The sequence below is a fragment of the Stegodyphus dumicola genome, chromosome 1, assembly GCF_044657685.1.
Source record: "Stegodyphus dumicola isolate Sdum_Otavi_A_Nest chromosome 1, ASM4465768v1".
Taxonomy (NCBI): domain Eukaryota; kingdom Metazoa; phylum Arthropoda; class Arachnida; order Araneae; family Eresidae; genus Stegodyphus; species Stegodyphus dumicola.
This window is the reverse complement of record NC_140768.1, coordinates 286,730,755-286,746,519: the sequence shown is the minus strand read 5'-3', so window position 1 is coordinate 286,746,519 and position 15,765 is coordinate 286,730,755. Positions and strand designations below refer to the sequence as shown.

General features: G+C 35.0%; 1 protein-coding gene across 1 annotated transcript in view; it reads right to left on the bottom strand.

Annotated features, from left to right (window-relative positions):
* Positions 1 to 3,263: 3,263 nt before the first annotated feature.
* LOC118194050 (nitric oxide synthase, inducible-like) overlaps positions 3,264 to 15,765 on the bottom strand; it is a 66,730-nt gene continuing 54,228 nt past the window's right edge. Inside the window, exons 16-20 of the mRNA XM_035365237.2 lie at positions 14,259 to 14,469; positions 12,765 to 12,849; positions 11,521 to 11,812; positions 7,635 to 7,802; positions 3,264 to 3,539 (exon numbers count right to left, since the gene is read on the bottom strand). Coding sequence (XP_035221128.1) covers positions 3,489 to 3,539; positions 7,635 to 7,802; positions 11,521 to 11,812; positions 12,765 to 12,849; positions 14,259 to 14,469 — 807 coding nt within the window. The 3' untranslated portion in view covers positions 3,264 to 3,488. The remainder of the gene's footprint in view (positions 3,540 to 7,634; positions 7,803 to 11,520; positions 11,813 to 12,764; positions 12,850 to 14,258; positions 14,470 to 15,765) is intronic.

Sequence of the window (15,765 nt, the reverse complement as noted above, 5' to 3'; positions counted from 1 at the left end):
TATCAGTGAAATCCTTTAAAATGTTCATCACTGTTTTGAAATAATTGCTAAAATATTTTGCTGCAGGAAACACAATGATTCCAGCACGCAAAGCAGTATTTTAAGATCATGTAATTTTCGCAGAAATTCTATAAAACTGTCTTAAATTATTTGTCTAGAAAAGACCTTGTCTAGAAAGAACTCATTGTGACTAACATTAAATCTGAGTTTATAGTAATGTGTGTTGAAAGAGTTGATGTAGAACTAAATAAATCATTAACATACAAATGGTCTAGTTTCATTCTTTTGTATCACGTTTCTGAAAAATGTCTAATTCTGCTATGTTGCTATAGATGCACTTCATTTTGTGTAAACGTTTAAAAGAAATAGCCTTAGGTATATTTTGACCGTCTTAAACGCAACCTTCGCTGGCATTCTGCCAAAACACGTAGACTCTTTCAAAAGGGGAGGTTATTACTTGCTGCGGCGTGGAAGGTCACGTGAAAGTCGTCTCTTCTCCGGAAAGAGAGAATTTATACTCCTCGATTTGAAAAAATACCCACCCTTTTATCCTATTTTGTGAATAATTCGGTCCGAAGGCGCATGTGTGTTTGCGCTCATGGTCACGGATGAGGTAGTCGAACTATGTTAAGAAATACGCACCTTTTTATTGAAAAAGATATGTACTTACGTCAATACAGTCTGATAACATCACACACACCATTAAAAAAATCTGAAAGGTTTCAGATTTTAAATTACATCCAAAGGGGCGTTTTTTTAACGTTTTGTGTGGTACCTTTATTTATTAAATATCATGTTCTTTGCACTTAAACCATAAATTCAGTTCAACAGCAACGTCGCAAAATAATTTAAAAATGAGCCTATCTTTAGAATTTCCGATACACAGTTCCGCGCGCTGGAGATGAAAAAGTTTTTTTGCCCCGTAGAGTGTTGCTATTGCTCGCTTTTAAATCGTTGAGTTCGTTAAAGTTTTAAAAAATATGAAATCGATAATAAAACAAATTCCAAATTCCAAATTTGGTCTTCCACATGCCCATATTCGCAGGGGATTACGTCTTTCAAAATTCGATGGCTCTATGTACCGTTGTTTTATCACAATGCGAGAAATATACATACATTTATGCAGATTTTTCATTATTTAATTTCTTTAAATATAACTCGATAATATCGATAATACTTTGTGGCAACAGTCTGAAAAGTGATTCGCTATTTATAGTGAATCGCTACAAAATCGCAAAACCTGGATCTTCAAAGCTCTGATTATTTATTGCTAGTGTAAAATGTTTTTCACCATTTGCCACTTCGCTCAAATACCGCCGTCCCAATATGTACTACATAGTGTATAGTTACAGTAACTCATGGGCCTCAGTGTTGTACAAGAACTTTAGTGTTTAATTTCTCAGACCAAGACTTCACTGAATTGTGATATCTACTATTTCAAGATGCATTGGGCTGTGGACAGTTCACGGGAGGGTGACTCCCACGTGACTACCACTGTCCAATCTGTGTTTTACAGAAAGGATGAATTTGAATATTTTGTTTAGCTAATCTGTTGCACTTAGTTGTGCCATTTGTCTTCATTTAGATCGCGATATTAGTTTAATTATTCCAATCTAGATAACCTGTTTCTAAACTTGATAATTATTAATATTTCCAATATTTCTCATTGTACGCGTAAGCTGGTGACCACCCACGTGACAGGCTCCTGCCAATCATCTCCCTTACTCCACCTACATTTCACAAAATTTGACAAGTTTCGCCTAGTTGGCGCGGCGTAAATCGCCTTAATTAAAAACTTAAGTACCAACGCCTTAGGGCAATTTACCAACAGAGACGGTTAAAGTAGCGGTTGGCTACTAATTTCCGCCTAGCCATTGACTCGATTTCGATTTCGAAATCGCAAAACGGAAACAATAGTCCTTCAGGGACAAAATCCCTTTGAACTAAAAAAAAAAAAAAAAAAAAAAAAAAAAAATAATAAAAAAAAAAACACGAAAGCCAAATTGTCACACAATGATAGCAAGCTACGAGATTTGAGATTATGTGCGAGTTTGTATGAACCGAAAGCAAATACCTTTTTAACTAAAACTTTAAATATATCTGAAATTAAAGTTTAACAGACGTTACAGTACAGTGCAACGTCGCAATCTGTAGCTGTGCACCGTTACATTTCCGAAAAGTGAATATGCAGAGTTGAATCGTCGCGTATTAATTGCGAACACCTTTGGGTATACAGGCGGCAATTTATCTTATACGTGTGAACGAAATGTCATTTCGTACTAATTAATTGATGCCTTAAAACTTTCTAATTGGAAAATTTGTTATATGTCTTTTCGTTTTCGATTTGCAATATCTATCTTCCAAACTTTGCCACTAGGGGCGCTGCTGTCGTTCGCATTAGTCGGGCGTAGTCGCCTTACTATACCGTTTCCTCACATGCATAACTGTAGCTCTCTCCGTTTGGTTTAGGTACTTAAGTATTAACACAAATACCTTAGTAGAAATCGCCAAATTTTCAGAATGTGCCAAACTCTAGCAACCATGCGCATAACCGTTCATCCGGCAACCATACTCATAACAATTCTTCAATCAAGCAAACACCGCCATTTTCGTTTGCGTTCTTTTTTGTTTGTTTTCCCAAGTTCGAATACTTTTTATGAACAATTGGGGATATTTTTTGCCTTAAGTTTTAAAATATGCCTTTGTTGAATTTGCCAGCCTTGGAAGAAACTGTGGTAAAAAATTTCCAGAAATACAGCATTTTGCTGAAAACTTTTTAAAGGGTAGAACGCCACTGTTACCCGAGGATTGCACGAAGACGAGTCTCTGCAAATCTGTGATTTTTTTAAAGCGAAAACAGACCGTTGTGTACTTCAGGAGAAGAATCCCACGAAATAATTGAGAAAGATATGAAGAAGCTTGTAAGTATTTTATTTTTTAAATGTATCTCATAGTTGCAAGTGTTTTATTTTCAAATGTATTACATATTTGTAATTGTTTTATTTTTTTAATGTATCACATCCTTATTTAATAATTCAAATTTATATTTTAAATTGCTAAAGTATGTTTTCTTTTCATATGCTGATAATGGTTACCGAATTACGATACATACCGATATCTAAAAAAAGGGCGAGGAAACTGCCAGCTTCCACCCGAGAAGTAATTTTGACCTTTTCATCTGTAAAAAATCGCCAAAATGCGCCAAGAGAATTGCGTTAATGCTTTAAGTACCCAGATTTATACCTAATTAAACAAAACTCTCGTACAAAATTAAAAATTTATTCAAAAATACAGATGTATTTGCTATGCATCGCATTCTACATGATGCGTATCACACATATAAAAATCCACATTATATTTAAAACGGGAAATACCTAGAAACGTGAAATATAACCTAAGTCTAAAATTCATCACAGTTTGTGCTGCACGTTTAAAAAACAAGTAATATCACAACAGATGTGATCTAAATTATATTTTTATATCTTTGCTTATTTTCTGTGCAGAATTCCAAAGACATCTTCATGATAACGTCCGTTTTCCTGAAAAAATGAAATTTTCAGTCAGGTTTTGAAGTACATTTGAAGTATATTACATTAACTGAAAAAATCGAAAATCTTGGAATTAACAATTAAAAGAAATGTTATGATAAAAAAAATCAAAACCAATTATTTAAATACAAGCTATGCTAATTTGGATACCAAAGATTTAACAAAAACTGAAAAAAAAAAAAAAAAAAAAAAAAAAAAAAAAAAAAATCTGAAAGCTTTCATATTTTACATTACGCCCAAAGTTGCGTTTTTTTAACGTTTTGTGTGTTACTTAACTATAAAATTCAATTCAACAGCAATATCTGAAAATAATTTTAAAATTAGCGTATCTTTAGAATTTCCGATTCACAGTCTCGCGTGCTGGAGATAAAATGTTTTTGTTTTTCTGTACAGTGTTGCCATTGATCGCTTTAAAATCGTTGAGTTTGTTAATCAAAAATTCGTTAAAGTGTTACAAAACATGGAGTAGATAATAAAAAAATTTCAAATTCAAAATTAGGGTGTCCAGGTGTCCATATACGGTGGAGGATTACGTTATTCGAAATTGGATGATTCTAGGTATCGTTGTTTAATCACAATGTGAGAAATATATATACATTATGCAGATTCTTCATTATTTAATTTCTTTAAATATAATACAGTGTGATAATATTTGATGGCAACAATTTGAAAAGTGATTCGCCGTGATTCGTTTTCAACGCAAAATGCCAAAACGAAATGAAAAGTCCTTCTGAGCCAATTGCCCCTTTAGACTGAAAATAAGACGAAAAAAAACTTTCATTACTAGTAAGCGTGACGTAAACGCTATTGCTTATGAATTTTTTTTCGTTGATAAATAGTACCATTTAACTACGATTTGATAAATTTTATTCATTCTTTATTTGAGGAATAATATTCTTAAATATTTGAACAAATACCAGACATCAATGAAAGGCAAAACATAAGTTTTCCTCACAAGAGAAAATAAATTAGACGATGCTTTTAACTTTGTAACCTTGACAGAGAAGTGCTATGAAGAAGTAAACACATTTTCTTCAGCAAATGTAACAAGATTTCTTACGCAACAAGACAGAATTTAATTACAGAGTTGTTTATCATTGCGACAAACGTTATATAGAAGCAATATATAAAAGAAAATAATGCCTGCTTGGAAGTTGTAAGGAGGGAAAATTTAGGCTTAGAGTTCTTCTAGTGGTTTTGTTTGGTTTGGTTTATTCGATTACGGCAAAGCACTCGAGGGCCTAAGTGGAGGAATGCTTCGTGGAGAATTTTCTATGAGAAACTGGCTCGTCTAGGTGTTATACATGGGGAAAGCCTACAGCCGATTGGCGTCGTTGACTGCCGTGCCGAAGGGCCCGGATCCGAATCTCGGAGGAAGCATGGATGTTTGTAAATGTATAGTGTCCGTGCGAGATGGGGCGTTCTAAATATGCGGCGAGCCGAAAGTCCTCTCGAGAGATTGGTGGTAGGGAACGAGGGGTGGAAGACCCTCGGAAACGTCCCCCCGGGGTGCTCTCCATCAAAAATGGCGGACGGAACTGAGCTAAATCGCACTGTAACCTGTAAGATGCTCAAAGCTGTTGCCAACGACAGACGTATCTGCTTGGCTGATTATAGGTTAGACAAGCGAGCATTAGTCGACAACAACACGGAGAAACCCCCGAAAACGCTCATGCAGCCAGCTCGTTAGCGGAATTCTAACTTCCGACCGACCGAACTACCATTGTTAAGCGAATCTACCGTTCTGCCATTGGTGGGATAGATTTTCTTCTATTAAAAAAGCTTCAGTCTAAGATTCAGTTTCGTCTAAATTTTACAAAGGTCTGAATTTGACCACAATAATTTATTATAAACTTGTGACGAATTATGGCATTTCCTGTACGTGTTCTCGAGTCGTAAGTGGTTAGTACGCCCGGGAGGACTCCTGGTTTGAGTCCCAGGGAGGCACAATTGATTTTTATGTTTCCTGCTTCAAAACGTGTAATTGCTTTTACAATGGCGCTCGATCTATGATGTGGTGAACTATAATTCATCTGTATTTAGTCGACAGAAGCGAATGCACTAATAACTAATCTTGAGTCCACTAATCTTAAGTGCAATAATAACTGTAATGTACTGATTATCTATTACAGTTTTAAGTTAAACCGATTTTCGTCAATAGCATTATTCGATAGATTTCGCACTGTAGATTGATTTTCATTTCTTTCTGTAATCTATATATATATATATATATATATATAAAGAAGAATGTCTGCGTGTTTGTTTGCGTTATTGATTTCTGATTAATTATGATCCATTTTTTTTGCCACATTTAATCGACTAAAATTGAATATAGGTGAAATATTGCTTATAGCTTTTAGACCATCTAATTAGAAAGACAAAAATCACTAACAACTGCGTGCCATTGTTGCTGATGTAATGAGAGAGAACTAGTATATTTTTGTATCGAAATTTTTTATGTGGGTTCCATATCGCATCAGGCTGGAAAATGTATGACTCTGAATCGTATTTTTTCATCGTTTTTAGAGAAGGATTACAGCGGTATCGCTCCCTCTCTGTTGTTGGACACATTACTGTTAGTCTAACTTAACTGGCCTCGGGTACTTCTACTAGTTTTACCTAAATTGAGAACATTACAAAAATTTAGAAAAACGCGTGGATTGAATTTAAAGACTATTCCAGCAAATAATTTTTACTAAGGCATTCTTTCTAATAATATGTTAAAATCTGAACACCGTTAAAAGAATATACTACATATATATTACTTAAACGGACAGAAAGAAACTTAAAATTGAGATAAATACTATGTATGAAATATTTATTGCAAAGCTATTTTATAATTACGTGTAAATATTTCTACGATTTCGATATTTTTTACATGGACCTTTTTAAAACACAGATACAAATGCAACATTCTTAGTTGTATTTAATAATGAAGCAGCCCAAATGTTGATTCATGTAACTGTTGCCAAATATGCCAAATATTATACTCAAATATTCAAAATTATTTGTTTTCAGATTCTATAACATTTATCAATTTACGTTTGAAAAATAATAAATCAGAATTTTCAGCCGCTTAACTGTGATAAATTACGTTAGTGATGTAGTTGATGCATTCAAAGTTGTACTTGGTTTAAGACATAACAATAATAATAATAATAAAAGAAAAAGATGAGAGCATCAAAATCTTTTTAAAAATATGATGTGGACATCACATGACTTCCTTGTACGGTATATTAAATTATACACACATTTTGTTGCACTTCATTTAAAGTTATTTCCACGAGTATTTTTAACTTGAATAACCGATCCGTCAAAGCGAGTCGAAAATGACATTTAAAATTGCAAATGTTGAAATTAAATACTACTATTATTTACGTGTTTCGCCCTAAGGCACTATTCGAAAGGGAGGGATACCTTCTTGGAGGACATTCTAAGGGAAACTGGCTCGTATTAACACGTTACACACGGAGAAAACCACGAATAGGCTCATGCCGTTCGTGGGATTCGAACCTCGGACCGAACTACCAGTGTTAGGGACTTTACCGCTCGGACGCTGGTAAACCGAAATTAAATATCTCTGTCAATTTGTGTCATACGGGAATCAAACTTGAGCTTAGGATATCGTTGTAACAAAACCGGAATTTCAACATAAAACCAAAAAGCCAACAAGTTTGAGAAGTGCTCGTTTGAGTTTGTTATCATGTTAAGTTTTGTAACATCTGTCAAAAGTGTTTTAAGTTCCGTTTAAGTTTTTACATTTAAGTCTAATCTTGTTTTAATAGTTAACCTTACCATAGGCGACTCGATAAGCATTAGATTAACTTCTGTCGAAGCCGTTAGATGGTAAGGGAAAGTTATACCGCATTTACTGGCGTAATAGTCGCACTTTATTTGCCAATTTTTCATCGTGGAAAATCTAGGTGCGACTATTATGTACACTTTGACGATTTTTTCTGCTTCAAAACGGGGATGCGACTATTACGTGAGGGCGACTATTACGCGAGTAAATACGGTACATTATAGTTCACTATAGTAGAAGTTGTAATCTGATCTTACATTTTATAATTTATTTAAAACACAAACCTGGAGTTTATCGATGGTTATAGCATTTCCTGCAAGCAGGATACTTTCAAATGCAGACCGGACATCTGCCGCCATTACGGCGTCACCACATACGTATATATGACCTCCTTCAGATACAGAATCCAAAACCAGCTTAGACTCCTTTTTAAGTCTGTCTTGGACATACACCTGAAATTGAAAAAAATTAATAACTGTCTAAATTTGTAAAATATTTGGAAACTATTGTGTTTTGATTAAGGTTTCTTTCAGATGTCTGACTCATTATTATTTCAGGATATTTCAGGTATCTGAGACGGGAGGTTTACTTAGCTAATTATGGCAAAATATTAAAAGGCTTAAAATTGGCAAAGCAGCAATCTTGTGTTTGGCGTAGATTTAGTTAATAAAACAATCAATTTCGAGGGAAACCAGGTACAGGTTCCTCTTCTTCAGGAGTAAAGAAATCTGTAAGACTCAGTCTTGCAGGTTTCTTTGCTGCTTATGAATAAGGACCTGTGCATGTTTGCCGTCGAAATCGTTTGAGTTCTTGACTAATCTTGATCTACGCCAACTTAATCTACGCTACTAGCTCGTATACACATTACACATGGAGAAGACCACGAAAACGCCCACGCAGCCATCCCGTTCGCGAAATTCTAACTCCGGAAGCAGCTAGGCGAAGAACTAGTGAGCTAAGCGAAGAACATTGGTAGTTGCAGAACAGACAAATGAATGGATATGTATTCAAAATCTAGAAGCGGCAGCAGAGAAAGATAAGTATGATACTAATTTCAAAACGGAATCATTCTATAAAGATAAATTTATTTTACATAAACTATAATATTTGATATATTTAGAGAACATACTTCAAATCCTACTAAATAAATAGCAGAATAAGTTAAAAAAAAACATTGAAGTTTGTGTTAAAAAAAACATTCTGAGGAAAGAAACCGATTTACTTTTGATTTATTGGCTAAATTATTCGATGAAGTTTTTTTCTAAAAAAAAAAAAAAAAAAAAAAAAAAAAATGTGAAGAAATTATTTCTATGAAGTTATTTCCATTCTGTTAGGTACTTTATACTTTTTCGAAAACAAAATCAACTATGATGAAATGTTTACATGTTCGAAAACAAAATCAACTTTGATGAAAGAACTTATTAGTATAATAATAATAATAATAATAATAATAATAAAAATTTTGAAAAGATTCGTTTCGCAACATTTTTTCTCACTCGAACTTGAAACATCTCCGTATAAGAAAAAAATTCGTTATTGGTATATAAATATGGCAGTTCTATATCTCCCGTTTTACTGCTCCGATTGACGAAATTCAAATTGCGTTTTTCATGTCTCGAAAGCGTGATTTAGGATATATATTAGTTTTATATATAGCATTGTTCTAAAATAGGTATTTTGACGCAAAATCGGACTTTTTTTTTTAAATGACGAGCCAAGGTTTTTCCATAATTCGATTCTACGACTCAAATTATGCCTAAATATTAAATTTATTAACATTTGGTGCGAAGTTTACGGAAAAATTCAAGCATTTATCTTGGCGCATTTTTTTCAGTTTGCTCCAAGAATAATTCACTGGGCGAACTTCTTAATTTATAGCAATCTATTTATTTGCCTTTCCTTTTTTTCATTGTACACGAGCAGAAAAATGGCCGTCCTTCATTACTTTCAAATAATTTTAACAAAGTGCGTAAACCACAGTTGGCGCTGCTACCGTTTATAACAAACATGCATAACTTCAAAACGCTCCACTATGTAAATTAAAGTATATCGTAGGAAATTTTAAATAAAAAAAACTCTAAATTTTGCAGATATGCTTAGAAATACATCCGTTTTAAGATCATGGTAAAAATGTTGTAGGCTATGATTCAAAACCTTTTCGAAAACTTTATAAATATATTTCAAAATACAAATTTTAAAAATAAATCATAAAAAATAGGCGAATTTTATTTAGAATGAACCTCAATTTCGAGATGGGAAAGGAAGAATCAAATAAGTTTAATAAAAAAATAGATATTAATAAATATGTACCAAATTCAAGTACCATGGAGGTGCTAAAATTTTGAGAGCTCATGTTTCAAAAACTACTCGTGCGATTTTTACAAAACTTGGCAGTTTGGCATAATGTGAGCCTTAGAATCGAAATATGGAAAGCAATTGGCGTGTGTTTTCAGAAAAAGTCCGATTTTGTATTAAAATACCTATATGAGAACAATGCTGTGTATAAATCTAATACATATCCTAAGTCGCGTTTTCGGGACAAGAAAAACGCAAGTTAAATTTCGCCAATCGACCCAGTAGAACGGGAGATGTAGAACTGTCCCATTTTTATTTTTGCTCAGTGTACATTTTCCTTTTGATAGCAAGCTATTGAATAGTGTTCGCTGTAGTTACGATGGCCTCATTTCTGTGGAGCAACCAGACACCAGCCTGCTTTTATATAAAAGTTCTTATGCTTCAGACAGAACCAAGTTTACCTTTAAATGATGTCCAAGTCGAAAGAAATTTCATGTAGATGCATTTTTAAATAGGAACACAAAGATTCTCATAAGTCAGAGTTATAAAAAGGATGCCCGTCTGTCAGTTTAAGATCTATGATTTGAGGCTAATGAGTGCTAACAAAAGTGTCTGAGAATTTCACAGTTTCAATATCATTGATGGATTTGCGAGCAGTAAGATTATTTTGAATAAACTCTTCAGCTTGAGAACAGTCATTTTCAGCGTGTTCCATTTAAAATGCGTGCATCGTGTTGCACTTTCATACTTTTTAAGAAAACGCTGACGTCATGGTTTAATCTTGCAACCAAATTCTACTTCAAGAAAAGACTTACGCTACATTTTTGATGTTGCTTAATTTTCCACACTGACAGAAGTAATTCTTTCGCAATTTCTCCTTCAGCCACAAGAACTTTATTGTATTGTTGTTGCTAATGCTCGCTTGTGTAATCTATAGTCAGCCCAAGCCCACGAAATTCCTCGTGGCAAGAAACGTAAGTTTACTCCTGCCGTTGGCAACAGCCTTGAGCACCTTATAGGTAACAGTGTGATTTAGCTCAGTTCTGTTCCCAATTTTGCTGAAGAGCACCCCGGGGGAGGGGGGAATGGGTCCGAGGGTCTCCCATCCCTCTTCCCCTAGCACCAAATTTTCGAGAAAACTTTCGATTCGCCGTATATTTAGAGTATCACATGCCGCACGGACACTATACATTTACAAAAATCCATGCCAACTTCCGGATTCGAACCCGTGTCCTTCGGCACGGGTTCAGTCAGCGACGCTAACCACTATACCGGTTGGGAGGCCTATACTGTGGTCATGTGTGTAGGTTAATCAGTTTTGGAATACAAAACTTTCAAACTCTTCAGCTGTTGGCTGTTAATTGTCTTTTCCTTTTTTCTACTTTGGCCCATTTCCTGTGCGATAGTACTATCATAGCATCACACATTTTAAAATATTCTGAAATACTTTTTACATGTGACCATGGAACAAGATGACATTCTGCGTTTCCAAATCCTAAATGGGCCCACCAGCGGCCGAGCGGTAAAGTCGCTGAACACTGGTAGTTCGGTCCGAGGTTCGAATCCCGCGAACGGGCTGGCTGCATGGGCGTTTTCGTGGTTTTCCCCATGTGTAACGTGTATATGAGACAGTTTTCCTTAGAAAGTCCTCCGCGAAGGCATCCCTCCCTTTAGGCAGATAGCTCTCGAGGCTTTGCCATAATCAAATAACGTAACGTAACCAAATCCTAAATAAGAAAACAGTGTAATTGGAGACATATTCATTTCTAATGGTTTTGTAAATAACTGCTTAACACAAGTGGTATATATTGAAATTTACATTTAAGAAACATATCTGTCATCCGCTGTTTGTAAATTCAAATTTTGTCTGCTCACCTTCGGTTGACCAGGTTCTCTAGAAAATACCGTGAAGACACCTGCAATTACTCCTTCCTTGACCAGAGTTGCCAGTTCTTCGTTATAAAGATTGTCAACTGTAGACTGCCGACAACCGAAAAACAAATACATGGCACCAAAGCATTGTTTTGAAGATTTGTTTTCTGACGGTTGTTTCTTTATCATGGCCTCCCTTTCTTGCCAGAAACTTCTGAAAGGAGCGATGCCACTTCCGGCACCCACCATGATAACAGGTGCCATCGGATCCTCTGGAAGTCGAAATCTTGTGGCACTGTAATCAAAAGTTTCAATCTGAGATTAGAATAAAATTGAACTACAATATGAAGCAACATTTTTTTTTTTTAAATTAACATCAGTGAACATATATATTTTATTTTCAAGTATTGAATTAATGAGTAAGCAGAAAACTTTCTGGTATAAAAAATCTGATGGGTAAACCAAATGACTTCCTTGTACGGAATATCACGTTATACGCATTTTTTGCTGCAATTCATTTAAATTTATTTCCTCGAATTTCATTAGAGATATATTTATCATTCAATTAATTCATTTCTCATTTCGCGGCAAGGCGAAAATACATATAACCTCAAAATATCTTTATTGAAAATTGAAATATACAAAAAAATGTTAAACATTAAATGCAGTTGAAAAGATTTTTACAATTAAAATACTCTTTCTACGGAAAACAAGCAATTCGCCCAGCGGGCGAGAAGGCAGATTTTTCGGTGCACAATACTGATAATTCTGTTATTTATTGCGGATTCCTTTACCTTACCGATCCATTCCAGGACCTTAAAATGGCCAACAAGAAAAAAATTGTCTTTGCATTTAGAAACATTTCTCATAATAATGATGCAGAAATAAAAATGGGAATTGAAGTCTATCAGATGATCTGCAAAAGGATCCTCTCAGCGTTACGGCGGGAAAATTCCGTATAGAAGGCTGCCTTCTATATTTATTACAAATAAAAATTTCTGCTAGCTTTTAATGTATTTGATTTCGGTTTGGATGTATATTGGAAGAAAAGGAATCAAGATACAAAATAAGAGATTCATTTTTTAATTAAAATAAAAAAAAATACCACTTATTCATGACATTTTAAGGAACTTTGAAATTTCAGGTCAAAACTCGTAACGCTCGGAGGGTCCGATATATGAAAATGTAGTAGCTACTTGAAGCACTGAATGTTCATTTTTAAAACAATAACGATAACGTTTACTAACCTTCTAATACAGCAAGGTATTTCTTCGGTTGGGAAATTATTCAGGTAAGAAGTGCAAACACCCTGATGTACTGGCCCTTTGTTGTCTAGAAAAAGAGTACACAATAATCATATTCAAATCTTCCAGTGCAGCATCTTTAAGATTTTATGAAATAATAAGTATAATTAGAAGTTGAGTATAGATGCTTTATTTCAGAATTCATGCAACTGCTTTATTACGAAAACTAACACCGCAAATCATGTTATCAAAAAACTTGTAAATAAGAACTTTGACTATTTTGTTTAATCAATAAAATCAATAATATTCTACAAATAAACAAAGTATCCCAAATGAAAGTATACTCACACGCTTTAAGAATGTTCTCTTTAGATTACTACAAAGGATGCGAAGGCTATATGCTTCAGGAAAAAGACGCCTTCACAGAGGGTGTTTGAAAGAAAAGTGGCTAATATTCTCGTTACATATAAGAACAAGTCTCGATTAACTCCCAAGCAAGCCAGCCCGTTCGTTCTCCGGGACTTGATGGCGGGTTGGGTTTAGGAGTTCAGCAGTTTTGCAGCTAGGCCACTGGTGGATCGGAAGTTCAGTAAGAACAATCTCACTAGAAGGTACTGAAATTGACCTTCTGCAGCCTGCAGATACAATTCAGTTCTTTTTAGAATTGTCCAATGCCAGTTTTAGATGAGTTTATTTCACGTGAAATTTTGTTTAAAACTCATCTTGAGAAATGAAAAGTTAGGCTTTGCATACGACTCAATGACCAAATTCTTTACGTCAATGTAAATACCATCTTTATATACTGTATGTCTTCAACACTAATTTGGTGTCATGTTCAGGGGGGAAAGTGTAAATCAGTAACAAGATTTCCTATAGTCTGACTATTATAAAATTATCATTCTTCCTGTTCAGTATAGCTGCAGAGGAGGCATCTTGCAAACGCAATCGGTTCGAGTTCGAATCCCGGAGAAGGCATTGTTGTTTATAAATGTAGATTATCCTTGCTGCATGGGCAGCACTTACCTATTGAGCTGAAAGTCCTTTCGAGAGGATGGTGACATGCAAAGAGGGTAAAAGACCGTTAGACTCTTCCCCTAGGTGTTCAACATCAAAACTGGAACGGAACTGGGCAAATTCACACTATCATCTATAAAATGTGCAACCAGAAGCGAATTTTTTTCTGCCTTGGCTACAGTGAATTAGCGGATCTCATCTAGGCCATTTTCAAACCAGGAAGAGCAGTCACAAGAATAACACGGAGTTATCAAAACACAATTACAATAACAAGATGCCCTTAACACTATGAACGAAAATCAAAATAACACGGTTTTAGTGATTTGATTTGAATATACTTTTATTTGGGTGACAACTGATACTGAAGATTCATTACCATTTATTTTCTTCACTTACAAATGTTAATTTTTGCATATCTTCATTAATTCGTCGGCTAACTTATTTCGTTATGAAAACGGGATAAATTTAAAATGTATGTCATACCTTGCATCCTATAGGATACCAAAGTCACTGTGATATGAACTTCATTCGAATTTGCCAGTTTGGATGAGCTGATACTATAGTACCGTGGCTGAAGCAGAGGTAATTCGGAAACCAAAAGAGTAGGGTCTAAGTGGATGGACGGAAATTCTTCTAATACCTCTGCGAGGTGGGGGTATTTGTAGGCCTTCCACTCCTGATAATCATCAGTAACCTAAAAATAAGAATAAATTATGATTCTTTTATTCAATTGTGTCTTCAGTCAGCTTGTGCAGGTGAACAAAAGAGGGATATTTAAGATTTCTAGATATTAAGCTAACTAGTGGGCGTAATTTCAATTAAAAATCTGCATAAAATTGGTACTTACCTAATTTTTATGGGCCGTGTAAGTTGGCGGAAATTCCTCCAAATTTACGGCAACAATTCTACCGAAAGTGTGAATGAGCAGATCGTTCTTTATTTAGTTAAATAATCACAGATCGTTCTAATTAGGCAACCAGCAGATAAAGTACACTAGGTAGAAGGGAGTCATAGATCTGGGCTATTTGTAACCCTTAACAAGGTTATTTATGCCCCAACTCGTAGAGACGATCCAAGAAAACATAACCACCAGTCAACCCGGGAGGACAAAATTGCACACAGTCAAAGTTTATGGCGCACAAGTCAGTGGTGACCGGCAATAGCAGTCGCATACAAAGAGAGCGAAGTCAGGTCAAAGACTATCCCCCAATGTTTACAAAGATGAGCCAAACCCACAAAGATAACCTTCAATACCAAACAATGCAAGCAACGTACCCCCAAGAGGCAGACAAAATAGTAAGGGGCAGACAAAATAGTAACAGTACAGTCCCTGCCGAGAATGACTTACCACCGAAGAATCAATGGTACCAGTCACTGTGAAGTTTGATTTTGTACCCCAGGAGGCGATTCTGTCAAAGTACAGGTCTTAGCCAGAACACCAGGGTATGCCCTGCAATCGACCCCTGGTAGAAAATCAACAGATACAGATAACTTGCGAATACAGCATCCAAAATTTCTTAAAGGCATTTGAAATAGCAACCACACATCCATCTTCTTTGTGAATACCGAGCCGCATAAAATCGTTCAAATACGAATCTAAATGGTGACCTGTGATAAACAACCGGCTGTTTCGCGGTATCCTACATTGCGATATTTTCCCGAACTTCAGAGTCTATAATTTTTTGAATATGCGCACCAATATAACTAATCACGTAATTTTGTAAACACTCCACTACTTGTTGCTCTGTAGGAAAAAGGTCCAAAATTGTAATTTTTTTCTCGGTCAGATAAAATCAAAGTGACGATTTTATGAATGTGTTGTAAAATCACGTTCATCCATTACTGGTACTAAATCGCCAATTTGACGATAGTATTTTTTTTGTTGAAAATGATCGATAGGAAGATATATAAGTACCATTAAATTTAAGCCTTCCCGCAAATTCACGCATTTGTGTATTAATTGCATTACAGTACAATGCAAATTCGTTCA